The sequence below is a fragment of the Diadema antillarum genome, unplaced genomic scaffold (genome assembly GCF_040938485.1).
Source record: "Diadema antillarum isolate AM-2024a unplaced genomic scaffold, OU_Dant_1.0 scf00000127, whole genome shotgun sequence".
Classification (NCBI taxonomy): domain Eukaryota; kingdom Metazoa; phylum Echinodermata; class Echinoidea; order Diadematoida; family Diadematidae; genus Diadema; species Diadema antillarum.
In genome coordinates, this window is record NW_027271016.1 from 1,635,175 (window position 1) to 1,650,207 (window position 15,033).

A 15,033-nucleotide genomic window follows, 5' to 3' on the forward strand; every position below is an offset into this window, starting at 1 on the left:
TGTGTCAACTAGTTTTCGTGGTTCTGAGTAAAACAGTACCTATAGGGTGGCCACAGTCTACTCATAAAGCGAAACCATAATAAAAAATGATGCACTTTGGGTCATGTTTGAGAACTAATGAATACGGAGCTTACGAGTCTAATCTTATGTTAACAATTTCCCAGTTTTGAGAAAAACTTTCATAGTAAAATGGGTAAGTTTACATTTCATCTCGGCTTCCCGCTCAAGGCAAAGCCGTAGATATCAAGGGCTGTTGATTTTCTGTCCAAGGTATCAAAGACTTGGTCGTAATCAATGAATGTCATCATAAAGTAGCACGTCGTTAGATATGTCGTCGCTTTAGCCAGTCAGAATGTTATTATGTCCATGGAGACATCATCGTAGGTGATTCTGCTAGACAAGTTTGTTCTTATATAACTAGCTATCCTTGGACGGCTGTGTTGATAAACTGAAAAAAAAAACCCGAAGAAAGAAACTGATTTGGCTTGCTAGGGATTGGCTTTCTTCATTTCTTTGTTTCAATGTACGCAGTCGTGTACAAGTATGGCAATCAATCGTCATTACTCCTCCTTGCTTGTTTGAAATAATCCAGGCAATTCACCCAGGAACAGATTGCTTTCATCAGGAATGTGACACTTTGGGACATAATTGTTGCTTGCACTAACATCAATCCCGACGATCTGCAAAGAGATCCCTTCCATTATGTTGAAGGTAAGTCCATGAATACCGGAACAGGAAGAACAGAAATCCCAACGCAAAATAAAGGATAGAAGACGTTGTCATAATCATTAACCAGAGCAGTTTGGGTCACTGTATCACAGGGTAATAAATTGATGACATTGAACACATATCTGGGTTTAAATGAAGATGCAGGGGGATAAAGGAGCGGGTGCTAAAGGAGGAGGAGAAGAAGAAAAAGAAGGAGGAGAACGAGGAGGTGGAGAAGAAGAAAAACGAAACAAAAAGAAAAAACGAGACAGAGAAGACATCGAGAGCGGAGAAGAAGAAGAAACATTAGAATAAGTAAAATACAAATCAAAGTAAAGGGGATAACACAAATAAGACAGGAAAAAGGAGGAGGAGAACAAAGAGGAGTTTTTAACTACTTTGTGATTGTGCATCCATTTGATTTGTAGGAGACCCGTGCTTCGAAGACCAGCCATTCATTCCTGAAGATCGCACCATCAGCGAGGATGACATGGAGCCGTGTACCCCTCTGCAGATTTTCGATTACTTCACTGGTAGCGAGGTGTCCTATGCTCTCTCTTACCTCGCTCTTGGTATTTGGATTGTGGGTGAGTGTAACCAGACGATGATGCTATATGTGTCTTTCTGTCTTGTTTTTATTTATGTTGTGTGTGTGTGTGTGTGTGTGTGTGCGCGTACGTGTGTGTGTGTGTTGTGTGTGTGTGTTTACCACCAAGATTGGTTTGAGTAACGCAGCTGTCTTTGAAATCATGTTTCTGGAGCTTCAATCCAGATTGTGTGAACGCTTTCCACGTTTGCAAAACAGTGTGAAAGCTTGCCTATGCACGACGGTTACATGTAGTTCTGTGAAATTACTCGATGATATGAAACTTTATCAGCTCATATTTACCATATTCAATGTTTTCTTCATCATAATTTATGACTGATTTCCCATTTCATACCAAATTTCGGGGCCAGCCATTTCGCCCGAAATTAAGAATTCCATATTCGTATGGCTATCTTAACGTCTATTTCGAGGCAGCGTGACGCCAGCATAAAACCATCACCACTTATATTACGATGTCGTTCTCTCCCGCCCACAGGCTGCGTCGCCGTCCTACTCATCTTGGCCCACGTTCGGCAGCATCGTATCCAGGCGGCGAGGAAGCTGCAGCACAGGCGAACCCGGTCCCGAGATCCCAGCAACCTCAAGACGTACACGGGTGAGTTGTTATGAAGCTGCCTTGTTCGTTCGTTTGTTTGTTTGTGCGTATGTGTGTGTTTGTGTCTGAGGTATCGTAGCCGGCCTTTGGTGCTGTAGGCCTAATATAAGCTTCTTCGACCCCTCATATACTTGACAAAATTGAGTTAGTCTTGAACAAGAAAAGATGTGAATTTTCACCTGTTTTTGCAAGGGATATATAAACACAACACGCTAAATGGCGACTTTTTGTCATTTTCTCCTCTAAAAACTTTTTTTTTTATCAAGAAATTTGCAATCGCCGAGAGTCATAGAAAGACATAGGTAGACTGAACCAGGAGAAGGAGAGGAAGAAGAGAAAGAAGAAAAAGAAGGAGAAGTTTTGAGCACTTCGAACTGTTTTCAAACCAAGGATCTCCCGTGACCCGTCCAGTTCCTTATCCCCCCAAGTTCAAACTACTCCCACTAATACCTTTTTTTTTTAAAAAGTAACGCCTTGATTCTCTCACCCCGTTTATAGCTGCCGAGTGGTGCGGAAAGAAGGAGGGATCGCGTCCGGTGCAGGTCAAGTTGGGTCCCGGAAAGAAAATCAGAATCTCCAACGAGCGTGGTAACAAAGTCTATCGCACGGTGGACCTCAGCCATTACTCCAAGGTGTGACATCATTCTGTTTTCACTCGTGTTGACCAAAGAGATGAGTTTCTGTCTCGTCCAAAGCTCTTGCACTTTGTTCAGCTTCTTGAATTCTTCAAAATTGTGTTGAAGATGAGGATTACCCTCAGTTGGATTGGAATGTTGATTTGTATTACATTGGTTAAGGAATCGTGATTTATTGCCATTATTGCCATAATTTCAATTTAGCTCTATGAGCACAGGAAAAAAAAAAATGGCCAAGCAGTAATACTTCCTTTCTGAATGACAAAGATCCACGCTGTGGATATGTGATGAATTACCCATTTTGTAACATTTCCGCTCTTCCGTATCACACCTCTACAGGTCACTCTCCTGGTCTCCCCCGACGGTGCCCAGCGCTACGTGGTGGTTAAGTTTGAGCGCGAGTACGATATCGTCCTGAAGTTTGCCGATCCCGAGCTCCGGCTGGAGTTCATCAGCGATCTGGAGAGTTTCCTAGGCAGTGCCGAGGTCGGCGTGGGACGTGAACGGCTGGAGATCCGGGAGAAGGAGATGCTGGTGATGGCCGTGACCAGGGAACATCGGCAGAAACTCCTGGAAAAGTTCTTCCGTGTAGCTTTCTCGCAGGTGAGGATATACAATTTGGAGATCCCTGCTCGATACTTCTTTTCTACATTGGTCTGCTTCCAATATTGCTTTTTGTTCATAGTGTCTCCTTTAATGATGAACACCTTCAAAGGTGGTTAAAATCATATCCCGTAAACATGGAAATGACTCTTCTGTCACGTACTTGCACAAACATCTCCAATGTGTCCACATCTATTGATGATAGCGCAACATTTTCCGGGGCTATCTCCTCCACAATGATCACTAGTGTCGCCACAATATCAGAGCTCCTGCTACTTTAGGCACTATCACCACCACTTCTGTCACCACCAACACTGCTACTATCACCTACTATCACCACCACCACCATACCATCTCCATTTATACTTCCATAAGAATTACTATTTCCATTTCCATTTATACGACTTCCAACGTAAGCCTTCCATGTAATGTCAGCACTAGTTCCATCTCAACATTCCCCGTCGCTATATACTTTCACGACCACTACAACGACCACTTTCACGTACACCATAGCTGCTATCATCATTACTACCACCACAACCATTGCCTTCAACCACTATCACCACCGCTCCATCCCCCACATGACCATGCCCTTCTCTATCATCCCCACCACTATCGCCACCACCATTACCACCACTACCACAGCTCCTACATCTATCAGCACACTACCAACCCTACTACCGTCACTCCTGCTCCAATTGGTAGATGCATTAAAACAGTCTCTGTCCCCCCCCCCCCCCCCCCCGGTCAGGCCTTCAAGATCGACTTCGACCCCGACGAGGCCGTCAACAAGCAGGAGTCCAAGGAAATCCTCGAGTGCGAACTCACCATGACCGAGTTCGCCGAGGTGCTGTCGATGAAACCCGACTCCATCTTTGTGGAGCAGATGTTCGAGCTCGTAGATCAGGACCACAGTGGCACGATCTCCTTCAGAGAGTTCCTCGACGTCATCGTCGTCTTTGCTAAGGGTGAGTTTTCTTCTTTTTTTTTGGGGGGGGGGGAGGGCAAACAAGTTTAGCTTTCACTTTCTTAATAGACAATGTGTCTGATGAAAAATGTTTCACAATTCCATTTTGAAGATTCGAGTGCAATCTTTGGCCCACTCCATGTGAGAAATCATGCAGTTGGAAGCATGCGCGCTGGATGGACACATTGCTATCATACACGAGAACCTAAAGTCTTCTCCACATCAAAACCTCCATTCTTCTTAGTGGTGTGTGAGCATGCGCACAACCTCCATCCATAACTGCTTCCAAATGACACGGGTAAACAAAATTAAAATAAGAATAAGGCCGATGGCCATACGATAGATGTTGAAACTATCAGGTTAGTTCCATATTTCGTGGGACCTAGCAAATAAATGGGGAAAATCCGCATTCTGTAGATAAGTAACAACATGTCTCCATCAAGTCAACGTGAGAATTTGATGGATGTTATAGTATCATGTGGTATATTATTTCATTGTATTCGTAGAATGTGAGCGCCAGTAATATATCATCCAAAATTTAATGTTTTGTCTTCAATCTTAGGATCGCCCGAGGATAAACTGAAGCTCATGTTCAACATGTACGACATCGATCGTTCCGGACATCTTTCTCGTGAAGAGTTCAGGCACATGCTCAGGTGAGCTTCCTTCCGCCGACTATTAGTTTTCAGACATCTCTCAACAATCTCTCTTTTCATTACCTGGATATCTCAGAGAATCATGGAATTGCTTATGGGAGGATAAAGATAATCCAAATTAATCTAAAAACAGCAAATGCATCCATGCTGTGGATGTTGTAATGATCAGACTTTGAATCAATGAACAGTTGTACCAGAGCACGCAGTAAAACCTGATTAATTTTGATATATTGATTTAAACATCCTTGGTTATTTTGTATGTAGTATCCAGCTATTTTTGTAATAATCTGGCAGTTGATGAATATTCTTTGCCGTTTTGCTTTGTGCTCGGACAATTGCGATGATGATTGAGGTCGTGAGACTGAACCAGCCTCTGTGGTCTACCAGTATTTAGCTAGTCATGCAACGAAGGCGTTTAAGTGTTGGATCAAAGAGAGTGTTGGTAGTAATTATCACCCGGCTATATAGGTGTATACGTCATGCATTGTTCAATCTCTTTTTGTTTTCCATGTGATTGGTCAGGTCGATGATGGAGATGGTCAGTGCGAGCGTTGAGGAGCAGGAGCTTGATCGCGTCATCCAGGGCATGTTCGACCACGCCGGTCTGGGCGACAAGGAATCTCTATCCCTCGAAGACTTCACCCTCCTCATGGCCGAGCACAAAGAGGAGCTTAGCAACGCCAAGCTGGACATCGGTGAGTGACCCACCACCGGAATTAAGGATTTCCAAAATATTCGTGATAACTTTAATTTCTTTTTAATAGAAAAAGATGATGTATAGCGAGTTGCTGTAACTTGGTGTAATTCTTTGCGAAACGCTTTGATTAAGTCAAGGTTTTGACAGCCGTTTTTTTTAAACTGCTCACAGGTGAGGTGGCGCGCGTGTCGGAGAAGGAGAAGGAGAAGCAAGCTCCAAGCCGTGGAGCAGCTACCGTCATACGAAGAGGCAACCTCAACGCCAGGGCCCGACAGACCATCATCCGCGCCTACAAGTAAGAAACCTCCGCTGAGGCCACTGGAAATACACACAGCCTTTTATAGCTATAAATGCAGCAATAGTAATACTATGAACCTATGAATAACAACCCCGACACTTCTGGCTGATAATTCCACATGAAAGGGAATAGCGCTAGCCTTGTCAACACCCCCCCCCCCCCCCTCCATCAAGCAAGTGTAAGACAAACATTCGGTCATCTATTCCCAAGGTTAGATACATGGGCATATACTCCTTACACGAACCTTTCTTAGTGCAAATGTCAACATTTGATGAAATCACAGTCTATATCTCAATTTAGTGCAATGACATTCGACATGATATGCCAGTGAGTACTGATCATGATTTATGTGTTCCATCAGGGAACGCGATACCACGGGAACTCCGAAGGCCAATGGTGCCCCGAAGACCGCTCCAGCGACTGCAGGTCCCGTCTCCAGGAAAGCCCGCTCCAAGAGCGTCCGCGTCGAGACCGCCCCGCAGGAGGAATACCCCAAGACCGTCAGTTCCCGCACATACACGCAAATCGTCCGCTTCTTCGAGAACAACCGACTGCAGATCTTCTACGTGCTTCTCTACACCCTTGTCCTTTTTGGCGTCTTCATCGAGCGAGCGTACTGTGAGTATAGTTTACAAATTGCAATTTTGTCTTACTTTCCACCCTGTTTAATCCTATATCCAGTTACTCCACTTTAGTGTGATATTTGTGTACATATATTCTGTGACTATAACCCCTCTTTCATGATGAGATATGATAATCATTACTTGTCCCAAAATTGATACATCTTTCATCAGAACGTGACAAATGTCAATACTATCTCTCTATGCTCATAGATATCCGAATGATATGGTCTACCGTACCATCTTTCTTCTAAAGACATTTTAACAAAGAAAAAACAACGAAACTAAATCAAAAGTGATTGTAGTTGATTGGAAATCATGAAAAGTAACAAAGCTTGTGCTGCGACTACCATCATCTTGAAGGCCTGAAATGTAATAATAAGTATCCGTAGAGTTGCTTTGATATGAAGTGATTATCATGCTTTGTCTTTCAAACTTTTGACTTTCCCCCCCTCCCCAGATTACTCCATCGAGCGAGAATTTGCCGGTCTCCGCCGCATCGCCGGCTTTGGTGTGTCGGTGACCCGAGGTGCAGCTTCGGCCATGATGTTCACCTACTCCACGCTGCTGGTCACCATGTGTCGCAACACGATCACCAAGCTGCGAGAGACCTTCCTCCATCGCTACATCCCTTTCGACTCTGCCCTGCCCATGCACAAATACATCGCCATGTGGGCCCTGTTCTTCTCTGGTAAGTGCGAAGCAAGACCACACTCCTTTCCCCGCTCCCCTGCTACACCGCCCTCCCTTTTCCTCCTCCTCCTCCTCCTCCTCTTTCCCTTTCTCTCCATCTCTCTATTTCTCTCCCTCTGTCTCGGGATTTAAATCTACCAATTCTCCTTACATTGCGTCTTATCTTTTCTCATTGTTCAACTGTGGTAGAAATCCATCATAATCCTCATACCTTATTTGAGGCTCTATTCCACACGAAAAAACATATTTGGGAAATTCGACTCAGAAGAACACAAGAAAAATGACTTTACATTGTACATCATGCCACTCTTACTCTGCATTTTGTTGACATCCTCTTACTGCATTTTTGCTATTGAATATCCCCTTTCAATAACACCCTTTTCATGGATTTGACTACTGCAGATTTTTTTTTTGTATGTGTCGTGTTTAAAGTAAAAAACACTGGATATTTAGATGGGGTTCAACAATTGTGGTCATGCGATGATTGTATCGGTCGTGCGAACGTCATTCAGTTTTGATCGACTCACATTTTTTTTTTGTTGCTGTTGTTGGTGTATCAAAGTGAGAAATGTAACTTTGTGAAGGAGAGAAAGATAACAGAAGGACTGTGGATATCACGAGACCTTTTTCTCTTTTCTTTTTGCAGTGATGCATACCATCGGTCACAGTCTCAACTTCTACCACATCTCCAGCCAGACCGCGGACGATCTCACCTGCTACTTCCGTGACTTCTTCCACCGTTCCCACGAGCTGCCCAAGTTCCACTACTGGGCCTGGGGAACAATCACAGGTGCGACCACACCCACTTCCACGCCCACTACAATATCTACAAATCACATCGACATCGATTTTAACACGTGATGGGCGGTCGTCAAAGATTCATTTACATGTTCGTGCCTCACACATGCACGCATGTGCAGATTCACCACATGTGGCAAAATCGAAATTTTGTCTGAACCCTAACTAACTTTGTATGAATATCTTGGTGTGCTTAACAACTCGAATAAAAAAAAAAAACCAACCCTTCTAGTCTTGCGTTGCCTTTTTTCCCCCTGAAGTTTAATCATTCTCTTGTCCCCAGTTTGTGTATTGTGTTTGTTCTGGTCTTACTTAAACACCTTGATGGGGGGGGGGGGGGGGGGTCACTCTTGGTCAAAACTATATGGAGTAAATGAATAATTATCCAAAACAAATTGACTAATCTTTTTTTTTTTTTTTTTTGGTTCATTCAAATCCAATGTTGCAGGTTTCACCGGAATTCTGTGTGTTATGGTTTGCGCCGTCATGTACACATTCGCCTTCTCCTATGCCCGCCGCCGAGTCTTCAACCTCTTCTGGTTCACTCACAACCTGTGGGTTATCTACTTCATCCTCATGTTCCTGCACGGCTCCGGCCGGCTGGTGCAGCCGCCGTTCATGCACTACTTCTCCCTCGGTCCCCTCGTTCTCTTCACCCTCGACAAACTGGTCAGCATCAGCCGCAAGAAGGCGGAGATTGCCGTCGTCCGCGCCGAGAATCTCCCGTCAGGTGAGTCTCAAGCGGCTGCTACTTCCCCTCCCTGCACCTCCTCCCCATGTACAGCTACCATTCTCTGCCCTGCCCCCTCAACACAAACAAACAAACAAACAAACAACCAACCAATAGCTTTTTGCTGTCCCGTCCCCTAAAACTTTTATTTCTCTACCCGCTGTATGCTTTTTAAATCCTAGGAGATTGGTTATTTCCCTCTGCTGATAAATAATCTATCAATTGTTAATTTATAGTAAGAGTGCACACTGCGCTAGATTAATTGTGACATCAGTGTTCATTGATTTTTTTTTTTCTACTGTGATAAACTTCCTTGACAGACGTAACCATGCTTGAGTTCAAGCGCCCCATAGGATTTGAGTACAAGTCAGGCCAGTGGGTGCGAATCGCCGTCAAGACTCTGTCCTCCAGCGAGTACCATCCGTTCACCCTGACCTCCGCCCCGCACGAGGAGAACCTCTCGCTCCATATCCGCGCCGTCGGGCCCTGGACCATGAACCTCCGACAGACGTACGATCCCAACGTTCTACGAGAGCATCCCCTGCCCAAGGTAAGGGTAGACCTAGGCCGGGACTCGTGTAACATCTCACAATCGGGAGAAAGGGTTTTGCGAGAAAGAATGCTTATCTGGCGTACAACGATACGAGCCTGAGAACATGACATTATGCTGTGACATTCACAACTTACACCCATGCGTAAAAGTTCGACATCTTATTTGGGAAGATTTTATAGGAATCAAATTTTAAGGTGGTCCTGTGCACGCGCGACGATGAATCGATGGATCAATATTTGGTCCATGAATGTGTTTTGTCTCATAAGTGGGCAATAAAATCATGGCATAATTAGCCTCAATATTGCTAATCGCTCCAGCATCACTGTATCCGGTCACGTAACTCGTCTATATTACTCTCCTTGTATCTCACAATAGGTGTTCCTGGACGGCCCCTATGGAGAGGGTCACCAGGACTGGTACCAGTACGAGGTGGCTGTGCTGGTGGGAGGTGGTATCGGGGTCACGCCCTTCGCTTCCATTCTCAAGGACATTGTAAACAAGTCTTCCATCGGGTCGCGCATCTCCTGCAAAAAGGTGAGACTACATCGCAACATCATTCAACCACTGCGCCGTGATTACCAACACCACTTCTTCTCCTTTACTTTTTCCTCTTCTCTCTCTATCTTTCTCTCTCTCCGTCTCTCTCTGTCTGTATGTCTATCTGTCTGTCTGTCTCTCTGTGTCTCATCGTCCCAGTTCTTGTCTTTCCCTCTCAGAGCGGGATAATACACCTCACAAGAATTTTCATATTACGTTCTGGTCAAGAGTTGAGACTTAGATTTGCGTGCTCGTCTATATCCATTGTTCCTCGTCAAATTAACCGACTAAAAATGTCAGTGTTTATCAGAACATTGCTAAAAATAATAGAATTCAAAGAAAGGCCAAAGATTCTAACAGCCAAGGGCAACACTCCTTCATCACATCATACAAGATGCTGTTGATGACATGCTTTGGGCATTGTAAAAACGGTATGTTTAGCGCTCTCTAATGTAACCATTTTCTGCGACATTCTCTCAACACCAAAGTGACAGAGATACAGCGCTTAACTGCAGAAACACAAGCTTAAGCATAATTATCACGTAAAGCATGTGAGATCTTTGCCGGTGCGTGTGAATGCGCATGTGTGCACTGTGTGCGTGTGTAGTGTGTGTGTTTTGGCATGTAAGTATACTGACTTTTTTTGTGCTAGCGTATTAAAAGGTATTGAGAATATTGATCTATATCTTTATTCTTTTTTAATATTCTCAATACCAGGTTTACTTCCTGTGGGTGACACGAACCCAGAAGCACTTCGAGTGGCTGACCGACATCATCCGCGATGTCGAGGAGAACGACAAGAATGACCTCGTCAGCGTCCACATTTTCATCACCCAATTCTTCCAGAAGTTCGACCTCCGAACCACCATGCTGGTAAGCCCTCATCACTTCGGCTCGTTGTTCTACGTGGCTCTCCTTGCGAGAAGTCGTTTTCTTTTTTTACTTAACACCCCTCCCTTGCACAGCTGATTGAGAACATGGTTTGATTCAGCACACTATTGTAATTCTCAAACTATCATTACAGCAGGCCACTCAGTTATACTGCGTATGATTTAATTGATTTTATATAACGGCATAATGGCAGTCCATGTTACATAATATGTACGTGTAGGCCTATGTATGTCTTTAAGTTTATCTTACAACATTGGAATCTGCTGCACACAGTAAAGCAGTAATAAGATTAGATTGATTCAGAACATTGTTTTTTAGATGTAGTTACGTGTTGGCTTTTTATTTACTAGAGAGCCTTACATTGATATGCAAATGAACATTATAAATGTCAAATCTATGGCAGATTACGTTGTGAAAAGATGACGACGTTGCTAGGCGCATTCAATCTGTCATTAATGCACTCAATACCTGACATGATTCTAAACTAATCATCTTCTCGTTCTGCTCCCCAGTACATTTGCGAGCGTCATTTCCAGAAGATTTCCAACCGCTCACTCTTCACCGGTCTCCAGTCCATAACCCACTTCGGCCGGCCCCAATTCACCTCTTTCCTGCAGTCTTTGGAAGACGAGCACCCAGGGGTAAGAGTCCTAGTAAAACTTGGTGTCTCAATCGCCATCTTGCACTTGGTAGTGAGGGGCTTAACCCATTGATATCAATAGGGAAGGCAGTTGTGGTTGGTAAACTTGCAGCTATACAAAAAGTTTTTGTTTGTCGATTGTGGCTTATGCCATAATAGCACTGAGCCAGCACTACTTGCCTATTGACAACTTTGGATATTTTTTTTTCTTAAAGTCAGTAAACAAGTGTTGATTTGCTCCATTTAATGAAGTTCTTTCTGACTACAGTATTTTCAAAACAGCGTTCCTCTCCGTTTACTCGATAAAAAATGCCTACCCTAGAGAAAAATTGTTTTGCGAAACCTACTTTGATACCACTTTGATACCAGTGCATCCGCACCGTTCTCAACACTCATATGTTCCATGAATGCTTATTGTGTTAACATGGGCAACCATATTCCTGTTTCAAAAATTTGACTGATTTTCTGTTGCTGCAGTTCCCTCTTACTATTCTAAAAACAACGTAACTACATGGCAAAACTGCCAATAATGCGTGAATACTGCGTAGCCCGTACTCTAAGACAGTTTGGAAGTCCGGAGATACATTCGTATCAGAAATGGCATCATTGTCTCGGAAAGAATTGATCTTTGGAGGTAGCACTTCAACGGGTGACGGTAATCCGGCTATGGATGGAATATTGAAAGTGTCGGAATATTATGACCAGAGACCTTAGGGGATTTGTTCCCTGCCTCCCAAGAAGACATAATAATAAAATGGTGTCAGCTTTCGACGAAACACAATTTCGCGTAAATACGCATCTGGACTTGAGTAACAATTTGATGTACACGGTCAAAATACATAAATTATTATTAGTATTTTCTGCGTTTATGTGCCGATTAGTGATTAAATGATTTCAAGTTCTGCACAGGGAAACACGTCTCGATCATGTTTCTTTTGCTGGTGTTGTGCAGGTCGGAAAGATCGGAGTCTTCAGCTGCGGGCCCCCGGGAATGACCGGCAATGTGGAACAAGCGTGCGTGGAGCTCAACAAGTACGATGGAGCTGCATTTATCCACCATTTCGAGAACTTCTAATGAAACAATTCTCCAACGTTGGAAAAAAAAAGATTGTTAAAAGAATTTGTTACATCAATGCCGACACTGTCAAGTCCTTTCTTATGTAGTTTTGTTTGACAAGAACACCGAAGTACTAACGACCCGAGGGGAAAAAATATTGGTTTACTTTGTGCCTCTTTTAAAGAAGAAAAAAGATTTATGTTATGTGCGCAAAGAAATATTTATTGGTTGGCGGATGTGTTACGCTTGGGATGTACATAGAGTCGAGATGCAATATACGGACTCGTTTATTTGGATTTGAACATGGATACCGATTTATTTTGTAAAATACGACGTGAGCTAGAATGTTCTGTATATTCTGAAAAAAGTAATGTCCACTATAGATAATATCAAAATTGTGTTCTTCACATTGTGTTTCGAATGCCTTCTCATATGATTTAGCAATTTATTTTCTTAACATCCTTTAACTATCAAAAGTGGTCGTAACGTCTATTGTGTGTTTAGAAGATGATGATGGTGATTGCTTAGTTTGTTTAGACTGTGACTAATGATTTATATTCAGGTGATCAATCGAAAATAGACTGTCCCATATCTCCGCTGAGACTCACTTGCGTTACGCACATACCTGCGTCAACTGAGACTATGTTTTCTGATAATATGATAGAGATGTTATCCTGTGGTCTGTAACATAGAAAAAGGCGTCAAGCACTTGAACGGTTTCTTTGTACGAGATCTTGTCTGATATGTCGTTCCTGCTTTCTAAAGAAGAATGGAGACAAAGTATCAGGGTAGTGAGTGTGAAAAAAGGTAGAATATTGTTTATTTGCTCCAAAGGCAATTAAAAGGAGCAATTATACCGGCCACCAGATGTAATTGAAGGGGTACTATGGTAATGTGGAAAAGATTCGTGACTTTCAAACTGAAGTCCCGAAACGACACCTATCAAGTACTTGCGTTCGTGGACGAAACGTTTTTACTCACGGTGTCCCACTCGACCCAGGTGTAACAATGGGCACCCGGCAATACTGGGGTGATCACAATGGCAGGGCCCTTTGGTAGAGAGGTACCCTGGATAATACCTGAGTAAGATCATAATATTCTTATGTAAGACCATATGAAAGGAGTGTTGCCTGCCTGGTAGAAACATGTTGTATGCTATGTTGAAGAGCTTGAACTGATCAAAAGCTGGACGAAGAGTTCTATTTACATTCCTTTGGAAAAGGGATACTTCGCTCGTTTTTATCACGGAAGATTCGACTCGAGTTATTTAGTTAATTCTATTTGTATTTTGGCAAAGTGTGTATTTGTAACTGAAACGTTACACCGAGTACGGATACAGTATAACAATTCTGTTCGTAATGCAAGCTATAAACCCTTTGAAGTTTGAATTAAAATCCATAGACGAAGTGTAATTTTGAAAATCTGAAAACACATATGTATAAACATATCTTGCCCCTGTTTTGCAAATTCTATTTAGCAAATTCTAGTCATCTCCACTGATCATAATAACTTGAGAATTACGAGTTGATGTTTTTAGATTGATTAGCGATTTATGTTAGCTCGGCCTGATGGTGGATGGTAAGGTGAAAATTACAGACACCTTGATATTTCCGCCCCGTCTTCTCCGGGTGCGTGAGGCATCTGCCGTTCGCCGGATTCGGTAAGAACTGATTCATAAGATGACTTTGTAGATTCAACGAGAACATTGTGGCTTAATCAGAAGGTACTATATATCCTTATTGCTGGTGTTGCGTGTGATTTCTCTGAACAAGTTTCGTGCTTGATCTACGCACCCTTTGGGTACTTCGGGTATCGCTTTCTCTACACTGAAGTACTCAATTATGATTGTGTGACATTTTCGTCCGTACTAACGGAAAGCTGAAACTGCAACATAAATATATATGATGTCATTACCGTGAAATAATAGTAGTAGATGTACCGGTTTTAGATTAAAATCTTAAATGTCTATTGGAGTTAACAATTGCCCAAAGTTCGATGGGAAAAGGACATATGCACGTGTACATATTTATATGTTCCGATTTATTGATACTGCTCTTGCTCTTTCTTCATACTATATTTTGTAATACTGAAACCGAGATATCGAATAAACTCATTTTTGAAGAACTTTCCTTTGTGGGTTTGTTTGCTTGCTTGTTTGTCTGTTTGTTTGTTTGTTTGTTTGTTGTTTTCAATTCAATCGGTGCAAGGTTCATGTATTGCAGTGTATTCTCAGTTTTGTCCGCACTCTGCACACATGACGTATTTTCGACGAAATCATTAAAATAATACAAAATACTAAGGTACAAAATGTACTATTGACCTTGACATCTCGGTCCTGCGACCCCCAACCTTTAAAAAAAAACAACTCTCCACGGTCCCTGTAAGTGCGGACGTCCACTTGGGCGCGGACAAGCCCCGGAAAGGTTGCGGAAGCAAATTTTGTTATTTCGGCATCCTGTCCGCGACAGACGCGGAATAACTTTGTGAATCGGCTTGTCCTGGGACATTCCTAGGACTGTCCGCGGACTGTCCGCGGACTGACTGCTGACATTCCTAGGAATCACTCCGGAAGAGCGCGAAATACCTCGGAATATGCTAATCGTAGCCGGGCAGCGCGGAAACATCTAGGATTACACCAGGAATGAACGCGGACAATCAGGATGCCTTCCGGACAACACAAGTTAGGCATGCGGACAAACTGCGGACAATACCAGGAAAATGGAAAGGTATGAATTTGGCGCTGACTTT

General features: G+C 43.1%; 1 protein-coding gene across 1 annotated transcript in view; it reads left to right on the plus strand.

Annotated features, from left to right (window-relative positions):
- LOC139720352 (dual oxidase 2-like) overlaps positions 1 to 14,409 on the plus strand; it is a 36,919-nt gene extending 22,510 nt beyond the window's left edge. The window contains exons 15-32 of the mRNA XM_071631720.1: positions 593 to 711; positions 1,137 to 1,295; positions 1,791 to 1,910; positions 2,409 to 2,542; positions 2,885 to 3,148; positions 3,900 to 4,116; positions 4,678 to 4,771; positions 5,294 to 5,466; positions 5,640 to 5,763; positions 6,128 to 6,384; positions 6,847 to 7,077; positions 7,726 to 7,869; positions 8,326 to 8,607; positions 8,928 to 9,157; positions 9,536 to 9,694; positions 10,415 to 10,570; positions 11,101 to 11,229; positions 12,181 to 14,409. Coding sequence (XP_071487821.1) covers positions 593 to 711; positions 1,137 to 1,295; positions 1,791 to 1,910; positions 2,409 to 2,542; positions 2,885 to 3,148; positions 3,900 to 4,116; positions 4,678 to 4,771; positions 5,294 to 5,466; positions 5,640 to 5,763; positions 6,128 to 6,384; positions 6,847 to 7,077; positions 7,726 to 7,869; positions 8,326 to 8,607; positions 8,928 to 9,157; positions 9,536 to 9,694; positions 10,415 to 10,570; positions 11,101 to 11,229; positions 12,181 to 12,303 — 3,115 coding nt within the window. The 3' untranslated portion in view covers positions 12,304 to 14,409. The remainder of the gene's footprint in view (positions 1 to 592; positions 712 to 1,136; positions 1,296 to 1,790; positions 1,911 to 2,408; positions 2,543 to 2,884; positions 3,149 to 3,899; positions 4,117 to 4,677; positions 4,772 to 5,293; positions 5,467 to 5,639; positions 5,764 to 6,127; positions 6,385 to 6,846; positions 7,078 to 7,725; positions 7,870 to 8,325; positions 8,608 to 8,927; positions 9,158 to 9,535; positions 9,695 to 10,414; positions 10,571 to 11,100; positions 11,230 to 12,180) is intronic.
- The last annotated feature ends 624 nt before the right edge of the window (positions 14,410 to 15,033 follow it).